Source organism: Carassius gibelio, chromosome A10 (genome assembly GCF_023724105.1).
Source record: "Carassius gibelio isolate Cgi1373 ecotype wild population from Czech Republic chromosome A10, carGib1.2-hapl.c, whole genome shotgun sequence".
Taxonomy (NCBI): domain Eukaryota; kingdom Metazoa; phylum Chordata; class Actinopteri; order Cypriniformes; family Cyprinidae; genus Carassius; species Carassius gibelio.
Window position 1 is genome coordinate 18,133,006 of NC_068380.1, and position 27,258 is coordinate 18,160,263.

Consider the following 27,258-nt stretch of genomic DNA (forward strand, 5'->3'; position numbering starts at 1 on the left):
GACGTCTAGAAAACGTTGGATTATGGTTGCCATACCTGACGACTAAACATCAGTTTTTGATGTCAGTGTGACATTGGCTTGAGACGTTGGCTCGACGTTGGATTTTGGTTAGTTAATGCCACAACCTAAAACTAACTACAGATCAACGTCAAATTATGTTTTAATTTGACGTTGTTTGGACGTTGCCATTATGACGTCTAAAAAACGTTGGATTTTGGTTGCCATACCTGACATCTTAATATCAGTATTTGATGTCAGTGTGACGTTGGCTTGAGACGTTGGCTCGACGTTGGATTTTGGTTAGTTAATGCCACAACCTAAAACTAACTACAGATCAATGTCAAATGATGTTTTAATTTGACGTTGTTTGGACCTTGCCATTATGAGGTCTAGAAAACGTTGGATTATGATTGCCATACCTGACGACTAAACATCAGTATTTGATGTCAGTGTGACGTTGTCTTGAGACGTTGGCTCGACGTTGGATTTTGGTTAGTTAATGCCACAACCTAAAACTAACTACAGATCAACGTCAAATGATGTTTTAATTTGACGTTGTTTGGATGTTGCCATTATGACGTCTAAAAAACGTTGGATTTTGGTTGCCATACCTGACATCTTAATATCAGTATTTGATGTCAGTGTGACGTTGGCTTGAGACGTTGGCTCGACATTGGATTTTGGTTAGTTAATGCCACAACCTAAAACTAACTACAGATCAACGTCAAATGATGTTTTAATTTGACGTTGTTTGGATGTTGCCATTATGACGTCTAAAAAACGTTGGATTTTGGTTGCCATACCTGACATCTTATTATCAGTATTTGATGTCAGTGTGACGTTGGCTTGAGACGTTGGCTCGACGTTGGATTTTGGTTAGTTAATGCCACAACCTAAAACTAACTACAGATCAACGTCAAATGATGTTTTAATTTGACGTTGTTTGGACGTTGCCATTAGAACGTCTAGAAAACGTTGGATTTTGGTTGCCATACCTGACGACTTAAGATCAGTATTTGATGTCAGTGTGACATTGGCTTGAGACGTTGGCTCGACGTTGGATTTTGGTTAGTTAATGCCACAACCTAAAACTAACTACAGATCAACGTCAAATTACGTTTTAATTTGACGTTGTTTGGACGTTGCCATTATGACGTCTAGAAAACGTTGGATTATGGTTGCCATACCTGATGACTAAACATCAGTTTTTGATGTCAGTGTGACATTGGCTTGAGACGTTGGCTCGACGTTGGATTTTGGTTAGTTAATGCCACAACCAAAACTAACTACAGATCAACGTCAAATGATGTTTTAATTTGACGTTGTTTGGACGTTGCCATTATGACGTCTAGAAAACGTTGGATTTTGGTTGCCATACCTGACGACTTAATATCAGTATTTGATGTCAATGTGACGTTGGCTTGAGACGTTGGCTCGACGTTGGGTTTAGGTTAGTTAATGTCACAACCTAAAACAAACTACAGATCAACGTCAAATGATGTTTCAATTTGACGTTGTTTGGACGTTGCCATTATGACGTCTAGATAACGTTGGATTTTGGTTGCCATACCTGATGACTAAATATCAGTATTCGATGTCAATGTGACGTTGGCTTGAGACGTTGGCTAGACGTTGGATTTTGGTTATTTTATAACACAACCTAAAAACAACCTAATATCATCGTCAGCTGATGTTGGTCTTGGACGTCAATTTAACGTTGTCATTAGACGTTGGCTTGACATTGAATTTTGGTTACCTGACGTCGCGACCTAAATCCAATCTAATATTAACGTCATATGACGTTGTGTGCCTGCTGGGGTCCTTGTTAAGACAAATAGCATGAATAAAGCTGTTTTGTTACACCAGTGATGATATATTTTGCTGCCTGATATTGAATTTATAAAGAACAGGGTGTAGCTGTAGGATAACTTGAGTAAATACCTGAAGGCAATACTCACTGGAGGAAGTGAGATAATGTTTATATTTAAGAACTTATCGCTATTAATCTTGGAGTTTTTCCATCTTCAGTGGTTGTGCTGTTGAAGGACACAGAGCATGGAAATGTTTTAATGCTTTATTGCAGAAATTACAAGTATACATTACAACACTTTTTCTTAATTTCTTTGCCACTTAGAGCAAAAACTAGGCAGATGTTGGGTGCACTACTTCCTTACATATTATTTTAACAGATAAAAACGAACAATCCAAGACTCTTTATATTATGTAATAAACACAAACTTAAAGGACAAAGTTCACATACCATGCCAAAAGAAGTTGATCCACATACTTATAGGAATAGCTTTCATCTTTCATACATTCCCAGCTCCAGTCCCCACGGGTTTTACCATCATCGGGCCCCAGGGCCCCGGCAGGGATCCAAAAATTTCAGGTATGTAACATTCTTTATGAGATTCAGAAGCAGCTGCTTGTAATGGGGTTGATTAGGCCACTCTTACTCGCTCTTGTAGCGAGGAGGACGTTTCTCTTTGAACGCCTGCAAACCTTCCAGCCGGTCTTTGGTTGGGATGTCCTAGGAGACAACAGAGTCACAGATATCAGAGGAACGCTGAAGCTGTGCTCCTTAAGAGCTAAATATAGTGGCTTCCTGAGTGATCTAGGCCAGCGTCCGCTCTCTTCATGAAGTGCATTATGTTAAGACTTGAAACGGCTGATATACAGACTGCGTGTTACATGCATTCCTTTTATATACTTAAATCTTTAGGCATTTTGACAGGACACTATGAGAGAAACAGGAAAAGAGAGGGGAAACAGAACTGGGGAAAAGACCTCAAGCTGGGACTCGAACTTGAGTAAATTTGTCAGAAGGCCGCACACGTGGAAATCAATCTTGAAAGGTTTATTCATCACTGTTAAAATAAAGTGCCCCTATTCTGGTTAATGAATTGTTCATATTTTGGTTTTGGGTGTCACCAACAACAGGTTGACATGCATGCAAGTTAAAAAAAAAAAACTTTACTTGTCTTATAATATGCGTTTATTTTTGCCTTACTTGCTCATCTACTTCTATACGATTCAGTCAACCATACATTTTTCCGAAACCCCTCCTTTGCATGATTGGTCTGATTGGATCATGTCTGTAAAGCCTGATAAAGCAGTGTTTGTGAGCGCAGTGCTGCTTTGTGTACAGCTTTACCACTGAAACCACTATTTTTATGACTCCAAAAGCGCACCTAGTGGCAAAAAATGAATTTGCATTTTCTTTCAGACTCTTTCAAACTGGAAAAGACCAACAAGTGGTGGGCAATGTGCTAATGTTTCATGTTGATGTCGTGGAACCCAACCCAGCGATATGAGAACAACCTTTCATGATTCTCAGATCAACTCTTTCCCCGCCATGGATGAGTTATCTCGTCATTTACAAGACAACGTTTCACCGCCATTGACCAATTTTTACAGCGTTTCACGTTTTCTATCTTATACTCTCGAGGGTGCTATCTTCTGAACCAGTACAAACCTCCCCTACAAAAACACAAATGAACAGGATGAAAAAACTAGCGATCGCTTATATAAACAGATGTAATGCGATCATCAGCAAAAGACAGTATATAATGAAAACCGCATTCTGTTATGGAGTAAAATGTTGATCCAGGAAGTGGTATATGTCTGTGAAAGCTTTGGAGGTGTTGATAGAAGCGATTTACTGGATTTATGCTTTGATTATAGTACTGAATATTATTCAGATATATTTTTTGATTTAAAAAAATAGATTTTCTCACCTTTTTGCTCAAAATAATGCATTTTTATGAAACCTACTCAAGTGTTGATAAAAAAGAGAATACTTTAAGCTAGAATAAACTGATTTTTTGTTGTTGTTGTTGTTTAAAAGTAGAGGCTCTGATCTTTATTTTGGTGTATTGCATATACAAATATTCACACAGCAATATATACTGCAGGCAATACAATTTTTGTGAAAATCATCAAAATCGTTGGTGGTGGCTGGCAACTTAAAAAAAAAATGCTGGCGGGGAAAGAGTTCATGGAAATGTTCACCGAGTAAATACCTCTTCAACAGCTAATCCAGTCCTCAAATCCACCTGGAAGATCAACATCATCAGTTGTCATTCGCAGACTGTTTCTATGAAGCACAATTCCTGCATTAGCTGCTGGAGTTTGAAATGATGTTGAACGTGTTCACAACACACTTTCTTTTTTCTCCTTGTAGTTATAGGAATAAAAAAGAGACCTACTTTTGTAGGTGGCCTTGGCATTTTCACAAAAACATAAATATCTGAACCCTTCATTAGAAAAACAACCCAATTTTGAGCAAATGTCCTTTGGCATTATAGACTCAATAGCACTCTTTCTGTATATAACTACCGCTCTTCTAAACAACAAAAACAAAGTCACACACAAACTAGCTATTTTGCCTCCTAGTGAAGAATTATTATTATTTTTTCCCCTCATCACAGGCTCATTGGAAATGAGCATTTGTGCAAATTGATTTTACGTTGCTGTGAAAAGTGAAATGCCAGGTGAGCGCTGCTAAAAGCTCCTTCAGTTTGATCTAAGACAGAATACTGTGAATCTGCCAAAGTTTCATTATGTTGGTTGCTATATATATATCATGGCAGTTCAGAAACAAAATGTCCAGTAATTGGCTAATAAAAAAAGATTAATATTCTACTACATTTGAATAAAGCAGCACTTATCACTAAACTTGACCCTAAAGCTAATCGAAAGCAAATGTGAGATAAAAACACATTTGCTGAGGCAACCAAGCTGTTTTAGATTGCTTCTACGAGTCTTTGGGCTGTTTCACGAGACTTCACATCATTAGTACAATGCTTTACCAGGTGCGCTACCGAGCAAGCTTAATTTTTCAGATAAGCAAAACACTGTACATACATTATTTTTTATGTTACTTATGGTTATATGTTGGAAACAGCAAAATGCATTCATTTACAAAAAATCTAGTGTTTTGAGGCCTTAACACAGTATTGTACGAGAAACCTCTAAGTCTTTATTCATTAATAATCTGCCCCCTAATCATAATTTATGTGAAAAGGAATAAAAGCTGTTGAGGTTTTAATGTGACTTGTGTTCATTTCAGCTGGAAACAGCAGTGTTTCTGTAAGTGTATGTATCAGGGCTGGGCGAATTACCATGATAAAATTTTGTTTTGTTTTGCATGTGTTGGCATTTTCCTCTTTTAATGACTTGAACAGAAAAGCTGAGGTGGTCTGTGCTCTATGAGGTCACTTCCTGTGGGACGGGCCGTGTTGACAGGCTGCTCTCTGAGGTCAAGGTGATGTCATGAGGCAGACGCTCGCTTTGGTTCTCTGACAGCTGCACATGACTTCATGTAAAGACTTTCGCTGGTGAGATGAGAGACGTAGAGTATATTGTACAGCACGGCGGTTTATCTCATGCATCACAGGATGTCTGTTTTTCACAAAGCAAAATACGAAAATAAACATCTTTTAAAATAGAGGTGCTAATGTTTCCCTCAACACCAATGGCAGTTCGTTCAAAATCTACAACAACAAGATAAAGTCAGGTGTCAACACAGACATTTCCAGCATCATTCCTCCAGTCGTCAGAGTCACATGATCTTCAGAAATCATTCTTATATGATGATTTGCTGCTCAAACAACATTTCTGATTATTATTAGTGTTGAAAACAGTTGTGCTGCCCAATATCTTTATGGAAACCATTTATTTGAAATCGATGCTGCACACTTTGCTGTATACCTGCCTTCAAAAACTAGTTTTCTTCATTTTTGCTCTCTGTTGTCGAAGGCTGTCAAAGTGACAGATGTGATCCCTAAGGATGCTTTAAATTTCAAAATAAAGTGTTACAAAACTTCTCTCACTTGGGCACAGGTCAGTTCTGACGAAAATGTAGAAAAAGTGGGTGTTGAAAGTGGGAAAGAGGACACATTAACTGATTCAGCCATTCGTTTTTCTGAGACGATTAAAGCACAACAAGTGTTTTAATTGACAATTCACTGCCATAGTAAACTCTGATTAATAGTATTAATAGCAAGGTAGTCAGGTTTGGGTTTGGGGTGGATTAAGGGATCTAAAATATGCTCATGCAGAATAAAGCATGTATATGTGCTTTATAAACAGCCAATATGTTAGCAATATGCATGCTATTAAGAATAAGAATTGATCCTTAAAACAAAGTGTTCCCCACAACTGCACCAGAAGAATCTGAAGCTGCGCACCCTTATCACAGGCTGTAATGTCTTTAAACAATAACTACGATCTTATCTATTCAAAAGCAGGAAATGAACTTTATTGATACCTTGGTAGTATGTTGAAAGCGTTTACTGATATTGCTAAAGGCTCTTGGCATGACAATAAGAAAAAAAGATATGTACTACAGTTCAAGTTAAAGGCAAACTTTTTCAAATGTTATAAATATTTTGATGTTATTCTATCAGAGTTTAAAGAACAGTTGAAGATTCTGTCATTTTAGAAATGAGATGCTTTCATATTTCCATGCAACATTACAGTAGAAATGACCAGGGTTGTTGAGTTCCCGGACAAACAAATAAACATCAACACAAGATTACATTTAAAAGCAGATCAAGTCATATCTGGCAAGTAATAAGGAGGCAAGTCATTTTAGGTCTTGTGAAACATTTCAGTCTGTTCTTCAGAAAAATAAGAATAATCACATCTGCATTCCAGTGAACAAATGCCACTGGTTCAAAACGGGTTTCCTTGTGTGGCATGACTGAATGCAGTTACACAACTGAAAGTAAGACTTATACGGTGAGTAAGAGATACAGTATGTTTCCTAAAATGGAGAACATTGCTGTGGATGTGAAGATTATCAGTGATTGATTCAAATGTCAGTCTGTTCCTCACATTACCGTCTGACTTCACAAGACACCCTAACTTTAGGGGTCTTTCTATGGTGTGTTTTCTAAATGTTCATATATTTTTTATTCTTTAAGTTTTCTTGGACATTAATTTTTCTCTGTTGCGAACTGAATGCGACAGCGACCGAATGGAGCATGTCCAGCGGGCCGACAAAGTTCAGAATAATTCACCTTTATGCAAATGAAGAGTGACTTTATTCAAATTAGGATATATACATTTGCAAGAAAAAAAAGTCAGAATTGTGAGATAAAATAAATGTAACATGTGGTTGAAATGATATTTCATGTTGTGACTGTAAGGCTGATACAATACATCCTCTTTGAACAGCATATGTGAATATTATAGACCTATTGTTTAAATCAAATATATGCTTTAAAAGTAGAGTAATAAGCACAGCAGTTTTCATCCATAGTGTGTCGTTTTAAAGGGATAGTTCACCCCAAAATAAAACTCTATCATCATTTACTCACCCTCATGTTGTTTCAAACCTGTATGAGTTGCTTTCTTGTGTTGAACATAAAAGAAGATATTTTGAAGATTGCTGGTAATCAAACAGTTGGTGGTTCCCATTGACTTCCATAGTAGGAAAAAAATACTATGGAAGTCAATGGCAACCACCAACTGTTTGATTACCAGCAATCTTCAAAATATCTTCTTTTATGTTCAAGTAATGTGAACACACACACACACACACACACACACACACACACACACGCATGTTTGTTTTTGTGTTAAGTGTGTTCATCCCATAGGTGTAATGGTTTTTATACTGTACAAACTGTATTTTCTATGCCCCTACACCTAACCTTACACCTAACCCTAACCCTCACAGGAAACTTTGTGCATTTTTACTTTCTCAAAAAAACTCATTCTGTATGATTTATAAGCGTTTTGAAAAATGGGGACATGGGTTATGTTCTCATAAGTCACCCTCTCCTTGTAATACTGGTGTCATACCCATGCCATTATACACAGTTGTGTCCTGATATGACACAAAAAAAAGAGCACACACACACACACACACACACACACACACACACACAGCATTGGGGAGCCACTTTTTACATAAGAAATCAACTCATACAACAGCGCTCAGCTGCAAGTGACGTAACTGTGACGTCTACTCTGAATTGGTCTATACTTACTTGCCCCGCAACCCACCAAAATAAAAGCTTGCTGCTTTCAGCTTTGAAACTGCTGAAAATAAATAACAATAATAATAATAATAAAGTAATAAAAGAAATAAAAAATTGTTTACATAAAATGTAAATACAAACATTGTATGTTTTTATAAAAATAATTCTATTTTTATTTAATAGTCACTTTTAAATGTTAAAATATAATAGCACTATAAATATTTATTTAAAATACTATAAATTGTCAATATTTTATTCAGCATTATTAAAAAAAAAAAAAAAAAAAAAAGTAAAACACAATAATACTATCATCAGTATTATTAATTCTTTTATTTAATGGGTCCCGCTGTGTGCTCTCATGAGAACCAGACTGAAAAGCCTCCGTGCATCCCTGATTTCCTGAAGAATGGAAACACTGTAGGGCTTTTTGCAAATCACTATTGAAATCATGGCAGCTTCTACTCAGAAATGTAAAATCCACCATCTCCATTTATGATCGTTGAATCATGAATCTTTTCTTCGGAAATGTGCAGTTATGGCATGTTACCACAACTTCTGGGTTCCTTTCACATGAATTTACATAATCAGGCAATCTCAGTTGCACAATTCTTACTCAAGCTCTTGTGTGAAATATGTTTACACATGAAAGCGCAGGGACGTGTTGCGTAAGTGCTCACCAATAAAGCGGTTCCCAGCCCTCCATGGGCAACTGCCACCTCTCCCTGGCATAAAGACACATGAATAAATCATAGTATTTATAAATCTAGGGCACAGCCGCACTGACTGCCTGTTTTTCCAGTTTGACTATTCCTATGTGAGCACCATGCCCAGACTTAACACTGGGCTGAAGCCCATGGGCCCTGTTTGCCCATTTACGTTTGTGTCATTTGTTCAGTTATCATTTTTTGCTGCATGTCCACTGAACACGCATGGGTTAACAGCTTCTAACTGTGACATTCGAGGCCATAATCAAACAGCATAAAACTGGTATTTATCATTATATCACACAGAAAAGGACGTATTGAATGTTGTCTGTTGGTCATCACTTTAAACGGCTCCATTAAGCTTTTAGCCCAAAAAAGTGCACATTTAGAAAGATGATGATAAATTCACATACAGTATGTTCACGCTTAATTTCTCTACAGAGGATGATGTTATATTAATGTTCCTCCGAATTATGAGATCTGAAGAGTTTTGAGCACTCTCTCACGCCTCACTGCCATCACACTTAGGAGGGCAGAAATGTCATCAAAATGATTTTAAAAAATTATAATAATTACAAATCCATTTAATAAGTTTCTGTTCTTATAACATAATTAAATGTAACAATTTATGCAGAATCTACCTATCTATGGATTTTGTTGGAAGTGATTTCATTTGATTGTTAAAAGCCGACATGTCTTTTTATAAAATAAAAAAAAAGTTTGGAAAAACAAGAGGGTTATAGCAGTTTTTGGGCATTTCTTTCCAAGTCCTGAAACTCTTTAGAGCTTTTGAAAAACATGTTTTTTTTTTTGTTTTGTTTTTTTTGTAATTCCATTTGTCGACACTATTGAAATTACCGCAAATTTAACTAAGAAAAAACTTTCTAAACCAACATCCTTTCATAATCTTTGAATCCATGACTCTTTTCTTTGGAAATGTACTGTGTTGGCATGTTACTGCAAAAAGACAGGTTCCTTTCACTTGAATTTTAATCAAACCATCTTTTGACAAATCCTATTTACTGTAAACAATACAATATGCAAACGCAACAATGAGCAACAAGAGATTTCTTTTTATTGCAATCCTCTCTTTCATTAGCCACCAACGGTTTTTAAACAATCAAATTTATATCTGTGGCTGCCAAACACCTTTTCAATGGTTTATTACATTTCATGATAATCCTTGATGTTAGAGAAATACACTATTAGATCAAATGCTGCTCTCCGTATTAGTGGACTAAACTCAATGACTTGAGCAACATTCAACAACAAACAAAATTTGGAAATCCTTGCATCACATCAGTCCTGACTTTGCCTTTATTCAGTGCATTTACAACACCACCACCACCGGCAAAAAAATAAAAAAAATAAAAAAATAAATAAAAAAAACTTACCAGAAACAGTGTCAACATGTTGGAGAAAAGAAGGAGGGCAAAGAGTGTGACGAAGGTTAGCTCAGGGTTGTTTTGAAATCAGCAGTAGAGGCTGGCGAGGGTTACACATTGCCTTCCAAGAAACCAGAGCAGCCTTCAAGTAAAAGCATCACAGTCAAACATGTGCTGGAGTTCTTGGAAGGGCTACACAATCCCTGCAGCCCTTTAAATATAATCTTTAAAAACTTGACGGGACTTAGAAAATGCATGGACAAGTGGTCGGCAAATAACGTGACCATTCTGAGGATGGAACCTCACAGTTAATGTTCTACTTTGCCCTATTTTGGGGCCCATAATAATGGCCTAAATTCTGAAAAGCAACTAGTAGCAAAATTGTGTTCTTATTTTTTTTAATTTTTCACAAAACCTACTTTTGAAAACTAGTCCTAGGTTTTCATCTAATAAGAAGCGAATAGAGATTTCTGTGGAGTTTGCGGTCTGAATAGCAAAAGTGATCAAATCCAAGTTGAAGTTGCAGTAGTTTTCCCATACATTCTTTAGGAAATCATACGATTTTAAAGAGAAAACATCAAACGAGTCAACGTTTTTATATCTTAAGTATCCCTGTGCGTTCTTACAATGCAAACGTCCTGAGCATGTGAACCGTTTATTTGTTTAACTTTGGGAATTTCCCTGCATATTAAAAAGTTAAATGTCCTAAACATTACCATAGCAAATATCAGATGAACATGATGAACATCAGACAGACGAATCCACAACATATGCAAATGACAAAGTGCTCATGAAATCTGAATAAAGATTTATGCTTTTTACATACAGTATGTGTTAATTTGTCTTGTACATTCACAGTTTATGTAATCATGTTGTTTTTTATTTGTACAGTATGGTAACTGCATGATAATGATTTAAACGTTGGTTAAATTAATAATTAATTAAACACATTAGGCTACTCCTGGAAACTAATGCTAAAATGCCGCAGAATTTGCACATCTTGAGGAGTCTGAAATAGATGTTACTCCCTCAGGAGAGAAAATAATACAAACATCATAACTTTTTCAGAGAAATAACACTGACTGTGTATGCTACGGACTTAAGAAAAAAAAAATATTTACAGGAGAGATCCAGTAATATACAGTACTGTGCAAAAGTCTTAGGGCACTAGTATTTTCACCAACAAAAATGGTTTTAAGTCAGTTATTTCTGTTTAGCTGTAGTGTGTCAGTATTAAATATCAGTTTACATTTTCCAAACATTATTTTTGCCATTAAATGTAATAATCCAGTGAGATTTTTGATTGCACAAGGAGTCTGAAAGATAAAAAGGAAAGTTAACATGGAGGCTCATGTCAAGGTGAAGTGAAGGTTTTGTATGAGTCTGCAGGTTTTGAAGTGTCTTGGAGACATTGGCACAGTTCTTCTGGATTGAGTCTGTCTCAGTTTGTTCTGTTTCTTCATGTTATTCCAGACAGACTGATGATTATCAGATCAGATCAGATCTCTGTGTGGAGCTCTGGCTGCTGTCAGACTCCTTGTGCAATCAAAAATCTCACTGAATTATTACATTTAATGGCAAAAATAATGTTTGGAAGTGTAAACTGATATTTACTACTGACACACTACAGCAAAAGATAGAAAAAACTAACTTAAAACCATTTTTGTTGGTGAAAAAACTAGTGGCCCAAGACTTTTGCACAGTACTTTATATAGATCAGTGGCGGGGCCACTTTTATTTAAATGTTTATAGCTCTTTAAATGGAATGAGATATTTTTTTTACCAAACTTGGAACACATACGAATGAGCTCAATCTGAAAAAAAAAAAAAAGTATATATTTAATGTGAAAACAAATGAAAATGGTCCTAACTACACACCCATTTGTTTGGTTGATTTAAAATTTGGCATGCAGTGTCTTTATCCAAGATGCCACCTATACCTTTGAGATCTTTGGTGTATCATGAAGAAAATGGCAGCTATTGGACAATGAATTGGATAATTTTTAGTGCCCTTCAGACAAGGTTAATGGAGGTCGATCAGAACGAAACTCGATGGGCCTTTTTGACTCTTGGCCAAAAATCAATCGTTCTCGGATAACGCACAAATTAATTTAATGAAGAGTTCGCCAAAGTGGACACAAGACTTTATATCTCTCCACACATCGTATTCAGACCAAGCTTGGAGTTTGTTATCGCAACCATGACCTGAGGTTACCTGCAGAATTTCAACACAGTGCCACCTAGTGGTCAGGAGATATGAAAAATTGCTCTTTTTACTTATTAATTCTGCTCTGAAAGTACTCAGAAAGTTTTGGGGCAGCACCAACTTGAGGTAAATATGTATTGCGCCACCAATTGGTCAAAAGTAGTAAATCACTTAATAATATTACTAGTGATTGTATTTATGATTTTTCAGCCTTTTTGGGTAAAATCATCTTAAAATGTCTATAATTACTGAAACGTCTTAAAATGCTTGAACCCCAGTAATTGCTGCTTGCAGCTATATTTCTCATATAAACTGCAACGTTTAGTTCAATGTCACTGAACTATATATAGTAATTTATTCTGCTTGTGTTTAAATAATGACGTCTAATTTTTGCAAGCAAACCAGCAAATAATGATTTGATTGACAGATGTGCACGCATTCTTATTTAATTACTTTAATTATGCATTGCCACACAAACACTCCATAAAGTAAAGATATGATTCAAGTAAATCTTTCAACACCATGAGAAAATGAAACTTGAACAAGCACATACAAAACATCTACTGTAACACTCCACCCCATTTATCTGGGATCACTGCATTTCACACTATTTTAATGGTGTGTCAGTGAAGTCATACATCTCACAAACAAAACAAAAACACACCTCTCGCATGTCTCTCCTGTTACAGAAGGCCTATATACTACCAGCCTGGACTGACCTTCTGTTCCTCCTCATTAAACACGTAACACAATCGTTCCCAGCACTGGACAGGAAGTATGAAGAACTATGAAAATAAACAAGTGAAGTGATTTTCCCACAGTGTGGCTGCCTTGTAACAATCTGGAAAAATAACATTGCCAGTTGTATTAGTTAGTTGATGCATTAACTAACATTAAGTAATTGGACCTTATTGTAAAGTGTTACCCAAAATTTTTGAAAAAAGTAGGTGAATCAACATTCAAAACTTACAGCTCCACTCAAAGACATCTCTTTCAGAGTCCCATTTTATCCTCCATGTGATTTCGTATTTGTTGTGATAATGTGTGGGCTGTGATAAACAGAGACGGCTAAATCTGAAATAGTCCTTAAAGAATCTGGGCCAGGCTAATCAAAGCATATTGAGGTACTGAGAAGTGGGTCAGTGGAAGAGGTCGACTGATGTTTCGGTTTGCAGATTAATCAGCACCAATAGTTGATTGCTGGAACTATCGGCAAAGATCCATGCAGACAGATCTTCAGGGTTGCATCCAATGCTGGAGTTGCTGAGAAACTCTTATTCCAGGGATTGGCTGTTTCTCAATTCCAAGAATGCAAAGAATGGACGCGAGAACACAAAACACATCTTTGTGATGTGCTGTGATCTTGCCACTCACTTGACTTTCCCAGCACATTATAGGGAGCGATACACAATAAATAATAACAACAACAAAAAAAGCTTACAGGCTTCTGTATGTCGTCCGCTCACAGGGTCTTCTGGCATTTCTAACGGTAAGTCTGCACTGAACACAAGGACGCAAGATCCCATCATGAAACGGTCATTATCCTACTACTGGGAGATGAGAGGGTCTGCATTACTTACTATTGGAGGACAAAGTGCAAGGGTCAACTTGGATCACATGTGTCTTAATAACCAATCACATTACAGCCTTGACGTAACTGAGTTTCAGTCGTGTTGTGCGGCACTCAATCCATGTTTATGGATACACTAGGAATGAATGAGAATACCATAAACTCAATCCCATCCGTCACAAATGTTAGTGACTCTTATAAAACTGCATTTTTTTCTGTCTAAACTCTAAAAAGAATCCAGAACTATTGTTAAGTGTAAAACATGTCAAAGATTAGCTGATAGGCTGTCGATTTATTCAATGATGAGCTGTTTCCTCCAAAAAGCTGTTTATTCAGCATAGTGAAGCCTCTAATTGGAAGACACCAGTCAGACCGTGTCAGCCACAACACCTTGAACACTACCACACTGAGCACAGGTGCTCCACAAGGCTCTATGCTCAGCCCGCTGCTCTTCACGCTGCTGACCCACGACTGCACTGCCAATTCAGCTCCAACCACATCATGTGGTAGGTCTCATCAGCAACAGCATTGAAACCCACTACAGAGAGGAAGTGCCACAGCTGGCTGAATGGTGTGGCACTAACAACATGTCCCTCAATGTGGAGAAGACAAATGAGGTTGTGATGGACTTCAGAAGTAACTCTGTTGACCACCCCCTACCGACCGTAGACAGCTCACCTACACTTTCTCCGCCGGCTGAAAAGAGCAAGTCTCCCTCCACTGATCCTCACCACATTCTACAGAGGAACCATAGAGAGCTTGCTGACCAGCTGCATCACTGTCTGATACGGGAACTGTAGTGCAGCAGACCGCAAGACCCTCCAGCGGACAATGAACACAGCTGCAAAGATCATCGTGTACCTCTCCCCTACATCATGGACATTTTCCTTACACGATGCTCCAGCAAAGCCAACAGTATCGTGAAGGACCCCACCCATCCCTCCCACAGTCTCTTCCAGCTCCTACCATCAGGAAGACGGTACCGGAGCATCAGAGCCCGCTTCTCCAGACTGCTCAACAGCTTTTTCCCCCAGGCTAAGAGAGCCCTGAACTCAAATCACCCCGCCCTCCTCTGAAACACCTACCTCCTGAAACATGGACCAACTCACCTCCTTGACTTAACATCCATTCAAAAAAACGTACTACCAAAGCGGAAGCATTAGCATTGCTGCACAGAATTGAACACTTTAGATGCAGATTTAAAACATTGACAAATATACATTTGTGTACACTGTATATACTGTATACTGGACAGTATACAGTATACAGTAGTATACTGTAGTGCATGTTTTCATATCATTACAAAGTAATTAATTTGTTGACTAGATGGTGCATTAGTGGAAAAAACAGCAGTGTGTTTGCTATTAAGGCTGAGAGGACGCGAACATCAGCAGCATTTCCAGCGGTTAAAACAATGTGACCAAAACACATGCAAGTCCGAACCAACGTTTAATGTCACAGCAGCATCTTAGTGTTTCTTTAGTCTATACAAATGGACGTCAGTAGTCACCAACATTTTTGGTTTCCACTATTCTTCAAACCCATTTGTGTGGTATCTCAAACTCATGATCTAAACAATAATAAAATCTCCACTAGCAGAAACATTTCTATTGTCACAAAGTAATTTCCTGAAGAGTGTGAAGACTAAGGCTCTGTACAGCTTTCCAAGCACTTAAAGTTTGTTATGACCTACAAAATCTCAAGAGGAAGGCCCAAACCCTGGTCACCCTTGCCCTTCCCCACTGGCATATTTGTGCTGAAGGCATGTGGCCATGTGCTTCATCAGTCCAGGGTGTGAATATCTCTTGCTATTCTGACCCCACCACATGCAGAGTCATTGGAAAAGAGCTTCACGTGTTGAAGTGGCTGGGATGATTAAGGCTACGCTCCCATACTCTAAATCCCATAATCTATACTCTTATTCAATACCAGCAACTGGAAATGTTGATTTATCAAACAACTCAAGACTTTATGTGGAATATCCTTTGCAGTCTTGTAATTTTCCAAACACTACCAATCAAGCACTTTTTTGGTAATCAGGATGTCAATTAAATAATTATCTTAGGAGTAGCAAGCCAGCATTACACATTATCAACAGAGCGCTAAAAGGAACATGCTCTGACTTATTAAAGCAAATGGAAAACACTGCAGGTCTGAAACTGTAGAAATAGATATCCGCAAAGATGTTCACATCTTCAGATAACAGGTCAGTGAACAAACTGGTCCAAGGCCACAAAGAAGCACAAACAAGAAAGTGTCTGACGTCTTCGCCACTGTTTTTCCAGGGTCTCTCAGCCTGCTGAATAAAGCTCGGCCTGGCTGGATGGGTGCCAAATCTCTGGTGACCTATTTTCATCCTGAAGACAGAAACCCTCTGGCTTGAGTGATAACCTCACCAACTGTCTGGACTGACATTATATACTGAAACACAGATACTTTACAACTCAACCACATGTACCTAGGTCTGAAGGAACTGAAATTAACTAAATAATGCAAGTAGTTCCTTCCTGATGGAGAAACGCAATATTTACTCCAGCTTGAAAATCTATGACAGTCACTTACGGGCACATCAGAAATTTTTACTCTTCTGCTCTGCTGCTGTTAATGACTTAAGATACAAAGCTATTTTTGAAACTAAATAGCAACTCCAGGAAATGATGCACAGAAGTTTGGAAGAAAACATGCCTTTGAATATTAATTTTATTGTGTTCGGTTTTCCTTTTCCTGGCAGTTGGAAATATTTGGCCTAGTTTGCTATTGTTGTGCTTCAAAACCTTGTGAGCTGCTTCATAGGTCTGTAACAATACACACATTTCACACATTTTCTCATATACCTTATGGACATACACTCAATAGTCAATCATTCAAGCAAGATCACAGCACTGTACTTGAACACTGTACACTGCATTTAAATATGCCTTTTGCTTCAATCCAGGGCTAAAATAATCCAGAAGACAATTGACCACTCAGTTCTTCACTTTCAGAAGAATTCAGAAGCAATTATAAAAACATACATATACAGAGAGACACTTACCAGCGCCTGGGATGATGGCTAATTTAGTCTCAACTAGTCCCATCTCAGAACAGCTGGCTGTAAAATAGGTCAGAATGAGGAGAATCAGTAGACTATTTGTTTTCAAACAGATTAAACTCTCAGTCTGGTGAACTCTTTCAAAAGACCCTGACAAATATGAATTCCTTCAGAAATGACTCACTGTTAATCAAGCAAATAGAGAGAGAAAAAAGAAAAGAAAAATCTGGTTCATGATGCATACAATATCTAATAACTAAGAAAAATACAAACTGTGTTCTAATTAAAATACAATTTATTGTATTTATAATTAATGCTTTAGTGATAATTGGTTACTTGCTTGTAACACTGAACAACAACAGTGCATACTGATGAATAAACAAGTCGTTTAATTTGCACTAGATTAAAAAAAGCATTTTTCATGTGCATAAATGTAAAAATTAAATTTCACAAAAAATTTTTTTTTTTTAATTAAATGAAATATGAACTCTTATGCTTAATTCTCACACCAAGCAGCCAGTTTATTTCACAGTCTTTTTAAGGGCAACAGAAAAGAACAATAAATAGTATTCCACATTCAGTTTTATATAAAACAAACAAAACTACTACAAGTTATTCTTAAGGCATCCATATTTTTTTCACTGTGCAATTACACTGAACATAAGACCTAAATATTCACATAAAAAAAGGAGAAGAAGAAAAAAGGTGCCATTTGTGAAAACATATGGTGAGGAAATGCATTCTAAGAAATGAATAGTTATAGCATCATGCACAGATTTCCTAAACCTAAATATGTGTGTGAGAGGACTAACGCATGAAAGAAGCCATCTGCTAACTGACAGCATAATGAAGAAATGTTAATTCACTTAAGAGATGCTCAAACACAAAGAGAAACTCCACTGAGTGAACCAAGATTCATTTATAAAACCATGAAATCACTTAAGATCTCACTTGTTGATCTCACACTAGACCTGTAGATTATCCCAGGAGACATGGATTAACACTGGAAGCGTGTGGCTTTATTATAATCATTCACATGGGACTGTGTGAATCAGCTACAGAGTGAGTGATCATATAAAGTCATGAGATGAAGCGCATGTTCTACCTGCCCCTCTGATGTCACAGGCCAAGAGCTGTCCCATCAGTGACTGGAAGAGTACCTACTACCTAAAACATTTCATCAAAATATCCCAAACTAGAGTAAATACATATACCCACATTTTTCTTATTTGTAGTCATCTTTTTGTTTGTTTTTAAACAGCTGAGGTGATCTCTAATGAGAAGGGCTACCACTGGCTAAAATAATGGACACATAATAAGAAGCTAATAGGATGTAAAATACATTACCAGTTTGTTCATTTTCATCTCTGCTACTGGTTTTACATTTTACAATTACACAATGATGAAAAGCAAAATATGACTGTGTATGAAATTCTATCATGGTGTTAATTTATAAATATCAGATATTAAATATTATTTGTGTGTGTCTGTGTGTGTGTGTGTGTGTCTGTGTGTGTCAGCAAAGCATGCTGACATTCACTATCCAATTTTATATTTAAATACATGTTGAAATGTTTTTAGCAAAGGGGAAGACCTGTTAGTGTTTAATGCTTGACATTTAAAAGCATTTCTGTTATGCTGACGTTTTTGTGGTTATCATTGAGCTAGTGTTTCTGGTTTAGGCTGTTGGTGGCTACATTAAAGTAGATTAACATTTAACATGTGCTATCTGAATGGAAACATATTATTTAATGAATCAATAAAAAAATGTGTTTATGGAAAAAAATGTATCTCCTTCTGAAGTTGTTTCATGGTTGAACCATTTCATTTGTAGTCATAGCACAAAAAAATGGATGCAAATTTACATCTTTACATTTGTTTGTTATTTTGCAATTCTAAAATATATCTAAAATACACTTGTTGCTTAAAAGAGATATCACAAAACTTATGGACACTTAAAAAAAAGTTTTAGGCAGTCAACTCATGTAGTAGTCAATATTTTGAATTACAATTGAAACAATACTCACCGTTGTAACAAGATTTTTGCTGATGGCATTTTTAGATTAAGGGCGATTAATCCCCAAAACAAAAAATCCCTAAAAACACAAGAACAGTTACACTACAATAAATAGTTAACAAATTGCAGGAACACCTTATTAAAAAAATCATAACCAGTGACATGACAACTATAACAGACTATGGAAGTGACAAGAAACTATCGCTCTCTACAAAAAGGAACATATATTAAAAAGCATGTTATGTCAGGGCCAGTGCTGTTGAAATCCTAAACTCAAGTATAAATGAAAGGCAAATGACTGACACTTTCTTGGATGACAGGGCACTGAAACTGTTAAATAACGGGGCGTTCTGAGGGAAACAGCAGGGACACGTGCAAGAATCCGATGCAGAAACTCTGTGAGCAGTCGCCATGTCTTTTTTTTTTTTTTTTAAGTCGCCATGTCTGCTTCTACCGACTGCTTCAGCTTTCCTTGACTTTCAACTCTGAACTGCGCGTGACGCGTTCTTCAGGTCACGTGATCGCGCTGTCTCCCGCGGCGGGATGAGAACAACTTCAACATGCAGATCCTTAGGTAAAATATATATAGTCTACACAATGTATATGATTCATTTATTAAGACCTGTGCGCCATTTGTTCCTGACGTTTAGCTTTATTCATTTAGCAGGCGCTTTTATCCAAAACGACTTACAAAAGAGGAAAATCTAGCGTTTTGATTCATGATTCCTCAGGAACACTCATAGTAACCTACACAATGTTGGGAATAAAGTATGCAAAGTTTAAAGGTTTGCTCATTATGGAGGGGATACAAAAAAAGCAGCAAACCTATATACGTTTAACGAGGTTACACTGACCAGAGAATATTATAGGTTCACCTTCAGCAAGGAAAATCATGGTTTGGATCAGTGCAACTGAAAACATTTATGAAGCAATGCATTATAAGGATATTCGTAACGCATTATAATATATGCATATTGTATAACAGTTCAAATGTATTCACTTAAAGCAGACAAAGACCACTTTATAAATCGTATAAGTTAACCACATTATAAATCCTTTTGGATGTTTCCAAGAAGGCTTTGTATTTGTAACTTTACAATAAATTAAGTTATTGTGTAAATCTTAAACCATCAAGACATAAGTCTTATAATATGTTACAACTACGAGAACTATAATCCTCTATGGCATAAGTATATACAATGTGTTCATTGTGTTTTGTAAATCACACTTTTTAAAGTTATAACCACAAATGTTTTTATTAAGATTAAGGTTCTTATGAGGTGTTATGTGATCTTATTCAGTAAGTGTTTTTGCTCACTTACATAAACACTGCATTACTGAGCAATCAGAATTATAAAGAATATATCTGTATATTGTATATATATATAGTTGGCAAAGTGTGAACCTTTCAGGGATTTTCCTCAGCAATGTTTTGTTTGAACAAAGCTGATATATTTTGCTAACTGAGTGAGAAAGGGGAAAATACGTGTTCCAGTGCTTGCATTTATTGTAAACAAAAGGAAACATACAATGTACAATGCATTTTGAGAAGTTAACGTCAACAGTAGACCAATTTTGGGCTACAAATGGAGTCATCAAGAAGACACGCCAAACTACAACAGTAAGTGCACAAAATACCATTCTTCTCAATGAAGTGCAGCTCTTTGACAACACAAGAACCGCACAGTGCAGTAGCGAACACAGTGGAAAACAGGCGTTGTGCAAATAGAGGGAATTCGGTTTCAGAAGCATCCTTTTCATAATGAGTCAATTTCAGTAGTGCTTTTGGTGGACTCAATAACAGACCCCTGCTGTTTTTTAATCAGTCTTTTCAAGGAGGCCACTTCTGCCGACAGATCAGCAATGCCCTGTTTCAAGTACAAGTTCTCAGATTCGGAGCTAGCATTCGAGTCGTTTTTAAGGTCAACGATGAGTTTGTTAGACATAGCTCTCTGTGAATCTGGACAGTCCCGGTGATCCTCCTGGTGATCTTTGTGCCATTCCTTCGGCTTCTGACTCCAGTCCTTAACATCGCTCATCTGGAAGGACATCGGGCTAAGAGACGACTGAATGTACTCGGGTGTAACGTACGGACTCATTTGGTAGCATCGACTCGCAGACATGTCAATGGGAAAGGAGGACTTGCCAGATGATTCATAGTCGGGATCGATGGCCTCCACTTTGATCTGGATGGCCCGGGCTTTGATCCTCAACTTGTGGGGCAAAGCTGAGGCACTGGCATCTGGCACTTTGAGGGTTGACACAATCACACTCTGTGAATCGGCTCTGGGTGGAGCCGGACCCTTCGGGACCTGCTGTTCGTCCTCTCCATCTGAGGACTTGCTTACGGCCCCGTCATCACCGTCAGATGTTCGAGGAGAATTGCTGGATGATCTGGTGATTTGCAAGTACGGCGATGGCTGGGAGTAGCTCCCAAGGAAAGGGCTACTAAGGTAGTTCCTGTACAGTTCATATGGACTAACCCTGTCTTTGGCGTATCTGCGGGGTTCCAGGGGTTCTTGTTTGATGCCGTCAGGCGTTCGGGATATATTTATAAGTGGGCTCTCCTGGGCCACCATACTTGAGTCGGATCCATCGGACAAGGCGCTGTGAGGTGAGTGCTTGATGACTGATATGTGGCTGCTGGTTAAACGCGCTGGCTCGAGCTCACTTGGGTAGGAATCCTTGGTGGCACTGGGTTGGATAAAGTCCTGGTAGAGTGCAGCAGTGCAACTGGAAATCTTCTGAACCTCCTGAGCATAAGCTGCTGAGCTCACTAAGCCAAACCTTAGTTTAAGCGTCAGAAGCTCGGCTTTCAGTGATGCGTTCTCTTCCCCAAGGGCCATAAGCTTGTTCTCCAGAACCATATCATTGAGTCTGCGCTTTTCTCGTGAACGTTTGGCTGCTTCGTTGTTCTTGCGCCTTCTTTCCCAATACAGATTGTCTTTCTTCTCGTCTGGTATGAACTCACGTTTTCTGCGATAGTTGGTAGACTTGGTCTTAAAGGGCATGGCGGACAGCTTGTGGTTAATCATGTCCCGGTCTGTCCCCTGCAAAGCCACTGCCAGGACCAAGTCATCGTCTCCACCGTAGGGCCCAGTGCATGAGGGCTCCTTCTTAATGGCTTGCATATTACACAATGTGGTCATCATCAAGACTGCGTAAGCACATTAGTTGACTCTGGTTTTAAGTAAACATCTCATTGTAGACCAAGTGCTGTAGAAGTCATGCGTGTCCTCTTTGTGAGGTCAGTTCCAGAGATTTTTAAGGATTCTGGTGAGATAAAAACAGAGACAGATTAGAGACCCCAATTAAAATAAGTGTGCCTATATTTTGATACTCTTTTAAAAAAAAATACTGTTATGGACATAAACAGAGAGCTGCTTTATCGCTCACAAACTATAGAAGACGTTTGCAAGTTTTGCAACCAACATTGGATTGAATGCAGTGCTGGGTGGATTACGTTATCAGACTCTAACCATTAAGTACTTGTAATCAGAGTACGGTACATTTTAAAATGTACATAATCACATAACAGTTACATTTTTATGGATTAATGATTATATATTATCAACACAATGGCAGTATATTCAGAATTTGTTTAATTATTCTCTTTTCTTACTAAAAATCCTACTATGTGTCATACCACAAATGTGTAAATAAATTGGCAAACCATGATTCTGAATTTGAGGAAGATGCAAGCAATTAGAGACCATGTATGAAATAAATAACTATGCAAGTGATTAAACCCTGGTGATAGCTGTGAACACAATGTCGTCATAATATACAGTGACATTAGTAACTTGATGCTGGAAGTCAGAAATACTTTGGGTTTTTAATGTCATTGCTGTTTTCATGTTTATTAATGTTTGTTCATATAATGCAGGGATTCCCAAACCCATTTCAACAGCATCGTTTTTTGATGTTCATTGGCATGCAGGTGTTCAAGTGTTTAAATTATTTCTTTCCATTTTTGTTATTAATTCTTAACTTTGTATCAACTCACTAATGTAATGTTTAATGTGCTAATGGCGTTGATGTCCAAAATTTAATATATTTTCATACACTATCTCTTAGTTTTTTTTTTTTTTTTTTTTTTATATTGATGTTTAATTGTTATCTTAAAAAGTAATCTAAAAGTAATCTAAAATGTAGTCAGAATGGATCACCTAAAATGAGTAACCTTGATTACATTACTAACTACAGTATTCATCATGTAATCTGTAATAAGAATCGGCAATCTCAGATGTTTTTGAGACTTTACCGGTTTTACCGATTAGATCAGAGTGATTCATTCGCGGTCTGCCATCTCTAGTTCTGATCATAAACAGCCGACAGAAAGCACACAGGACGTGATTTTCCTGAATATCATCATCAGGGAAAAATATTTTTTACCGAACAGAGAGAAGTAACAGCGTGCACAGGGTTTCTATTTTTAAAAAGACGGACAGGAAATGTACAAAGTTTTACATGATGCTGACGTCACGGAAGTCGAAACGTGACTATTACAACGTACAGTATCTTCAAATTATGCTCTGCCCCATTATGTCACGGGTTGCGTGCTCAATGCATTGCAACAGCTCACGTTTTAAATAGAAAGGAGCATTTATAATGTGTTCATGATTACATAAAAAACAAGAGGACCGGACTAACCTTCAACGTGCAAAACCAACCTCAACTAAAGCTTTCCGTAGTCACTTCGACGTTAAACACAGACAGGCTCCGGTACAGGCGCAGACTGGAGCGCAGGGAACAAAGGAATGCGCGCAGCCAGCATCATCACACGTGGCTGGACGGAGAATAATCAGTCAATGAAAGGGCGCTCGAAAACCAACATGAAAAGGGCTTGTCATCTTTTAACTATAGTGGTTATAACATTATTTCATAAAGTCTAACAGAGATTGCATTTAGAGTGAGCGTTGTGGTTGTGGGACTCCACCATGGCTGCGTTTCCAAGGAATAGCCTAATAAAAAGATGGTAATAATAAAGTTACACTTTACACTTAATTCTGGTTTAAAATGTGGTTTAAAATACAAAGCAAAGACGTGCACCCATTCAAAAACACATTGTTTATTTGACAGGCCTTTAATGCATTATGCATTCACCCCATCCCGACACAGACACTCAGGACAGTCTGATCGGTGCGCGTCAAACATTCACCTTAGCGATAAATGAAATTACAGATAGAGTAAATATCATTTATCGCTGGGTATGAAACAACAGCTCGTGTCTGATGTCGTGCCGTTGCGGTGTTTTTTTGTCAGAAGTGTCGCCGCTTCCGTCATTGTGCAAGGACTGTAAGATAAATCAATGTTACACAATAAACGCAAACAAGCGTTCGGAGAAAAACTTAATGTTCTGTACCATTTATTAACATTTAGCCTAGTATTAAAGCAAATGCATGTCACAAATTTCAGTACGAGTGTAAAACGTAAACTCCACAAATATATGTAATATATTATTTCAATATTTAGCCTATTTTAAATTGCATAAGGTCTAAATTTATCATGTAGCTATTGGACCGAGAGCCTGATACATGCAACCACCTGAATAGTGGGTGACTGTGCCACCCCGTCTCCCAGTGCCCATATTATGTTGTCATTTTCAAAAAAGGTTACCATAATATGCGGTACTGCATGATAATTTATAATCCATAAACGTTTAGGTTAAACATAAAATATGTCTGCACTGATGTGACGTTGAGCGAAAAATAAATGAGACGCACATATTGAAAATAGACCACGTTGAAAGTTGCCTTAACTGTATTAATCTGTTATACCGGCTGCCGGTTGAAACACCCCCAAAGAGCCCTAACGTTATCCGTTCATGTGTGCCTCACGGGAAAAGAAGAAACAGTTACCTCTTAACTCAGGGTCCAAATATATAGAGGTCCTGGATAAATAACGTGCATGAAAACATTCAAAGCGACCAGAAGTGTTCTCAGCAGTAATAAAATCCCATCTGGAAATGATACATGTGTTTCTCCTGAGCGTTTTCCTGTCGGAGTGCCTGCTGTCTCATGGATCTGTGTTAGTAGGTCACTACAGAAGAGCATTGGCAGCGTCCATTGACTGGCACATCTCTCGACCAATCAAAACACAGCATGGGCCGATTTGAGCCAATGAAACGAGTCTCATTAATAGTAGCCTGTGTCACATAAGCAATAACGACTCTGTAAATATGAACAGTAAAATACATAGTGGGGAGTCCTATAGTTCAGTCCTATAGTTCAGTTGTTAGTTGAGGAAAACCTTGTTGGCTACCTTTAAAAAAAAAAGAAGTTTTTATTTAAAAAAAATGCTGCCATTGGATTTTTCTAAATCTAGAAACGTTCAGAATATCTAGAAATTTCTAAATGTCAAACATGACATTAATATATATTTAACCATGACTGTACAGTGCATTATTATGATTGATGTCGTATGTTGTTGTAGTAGTAGTAGTATGTAGTAGTCTTAAGATAGAAATGAATAAACCCTAATTATATAGCGATTATTTTAACTATTACCAATCTAATTTGAATTCAATTGAATGACGCAAATAACGCAAAAAAATGCGTTACCAACAGGCACATCTTCTGTTTGAGATAAATTAAGCTTCCTGCCATTCAAAGAAATAGGGGAAAGTTTGCAGCAGAATAGCTTACATAAAAGCTGTTATGCATTATTACCTCCTTTAAAGGACACGCGCACAGCAATGTTAAATCAGATCAAATTTGTGATTATCTCGGCATCAGCTCAATGATCGCCGTATGATTTTTCCCAAAACTAAAACTAGTTTGATAGATATGTGTCTTATGAAATGTAATTTATGGCTGTCTAATGGTCATGATATAACAGGTGTGGATGTGATGTAACCTAAAACTACAGGAGTTGCACAACGTGGCGCTCAAGATGACCTACATTAAATAAGAAGTGTGCGAGGACGCCACCCTGTGGAAAATAATCCGGGTTCAAGTGCACGATTTTCTATTAAAATACAGCCTACACTTAACATAGGCTTATACCAAGAAGCAAATACACCGCTCTTTTGCTCATATAATTGTATATGCATTTTGAAAGGAAGCTGCATGATGTTCACAGAGTCTAGAAAAAAGTTCAGCAAGGTTCAAAGCACAACATAAACAAATAACTCACTTGTGCAGAAACAATACCTTTTATTTAAGAGGTATTACAACTAAAGATTCACAGTGCAATGTAAGTGATTTAGCAATTAAACAAATGCAATGAAAATGACAATCTTTTTGTGACAGCCAGTAACGCCTCTGTATGATAATATTAGCGCATGGTCTGTCTCGCGCGGCTTCCATCACGATGAAAAGCTCGCGGATGCAAACCTCGCGTTTCCACCTTTGTAGCGCAGTTTGTGTGGAAGCAGAACCGGCGGCGTGGTCGCTTGTTGTTGGCATGTTAGTTCTGCCGCGTCTGCTTGCATTACCCCTTCACGCGCGGCTCCGATCGGTCCAGGCTGCCGCGCGCAATCCGGTGCCATTTCAGAGGACGACGCTCTGTAACAGCGAGGAACACGAGACCGGTTTACCAACGTCTTTCTATAGTCCGGCAGCCCGTGCATCATCTCAGCAGAGGCATTTCCATTCGCAGAACCTCTACTCCTCTGATAAGCTCCGCTGGCGCATGTGTTCAGTAGACTGTACCTGCCCATTGGATGATAACTGTCCAATACATTGATGCGCGCGGGTTTCGTAGTATTAGAAGCGGCAACGTTTTTCAGCACAGGATATGATACCAAATCGAAAACCGAGCTAAAATGATTTGTTTGAGGACACGTTGATGCGCAGCAATCAGAAAATGGACAATGAGGCAGACTGCGCAGTGGTAACACAGTTGTAGGAACGGGTAAACTGCGCAGATGACCGTCATTTGGCAGTCCGAGGGGGAACCCGAAAGCAGCATGCATGCATGGGTTATTTTGAGCAGTGCTGTGATGAACTGTAGAGAGCACAGCCTTTAATTTGTCATTCTCTCGTTGAAGCTCGACGGCGCGCGACTCCAGAAGATGCTCCTCCATCCTCTTGCGCTGGCGAGACCTCTTCGCAGCTTCGTTATTACGCGTCCGCTTGAGCCAGTAATTACCGTCTTTCTGCTCATCAGGCGTGAACTGTCTCTTCCGTCGCGTGCCGCTGTTTGCACGCAGGCTTGGCACCGCGTGAAACTGGCACGCATTCCGTGCACCGCTGATGCAAACCAGCTCATCCTGCGTGGAGCAACAAGCACCTGTGGACATCTCAGCGGGCAAGCTAAGTTACAGGTTCAGTGTGCAAGGGGAAATTATTTGCAGCTCGTCCACCAAAAAAAGTGGAGAATATATATGTTATTATTTTGGTCCCGCCTTT

General features: G+C 38.0%; 1 protein-coding gene and 1 long non-coding RNA gene across 2 annotated transcripts; both read right to left on the reverse strand.

Moving 5' to 3' along the window:
* Nucleotides 1-2,060: 2,060 nt before the first annotated feature.
* On the reverse strand, nt 2,061-10,210 carry LOC128021702 (uncharacterized). The gene is made up of 3 exons (XR_008185641.1): nt 10,090-10,210; nt 5,124-5,403; nt 2,061-2,530 (listed from the first exon to the last, which is right to left on the reverse strand). It is a non-coding gene; the product is annotated as an uncharacterized LOC128021702 (long non-coding RNA).
* A 10,183-nt stretch (nt 10,211-20,393) lies between these two features.
* On the reverse strand, nt 20,394-24,935 carry LOC128021443 (nuclear factor interleukin-3-regulated protein-like). Its single transcript, XM_052608604.1, has 2 exons — nt 24,766-24,935; nt 20,394-22,177 (listed from the first exon to the last, which is right to left on the reverse strand). Exon 2 carries the CDS (start codon nt 22,054-22,056, stop codon nt 20,662-20,664), a length of 1,395 nt encoding a protein of 464 aa, XP_052464564.1. The 5' UTR covers nt 22,057-22,177; nt 24,766-24,935; the 3' UTR covers nt 20,394-20,661.
* Between the last annotated feature and the right edge of the window lie 2,323 nt (nt 24,936-27,258).

Bases quoted from the DNA above. Each gene is read 5' to 3' on its own strand.
- LOC128021443 (XM_052608604.1), bottom strand. From the start codon at position 22,056: ATGATGACCACATTGTGTAATATGCAAGCCATTAAGAAGGAGCCCTCA.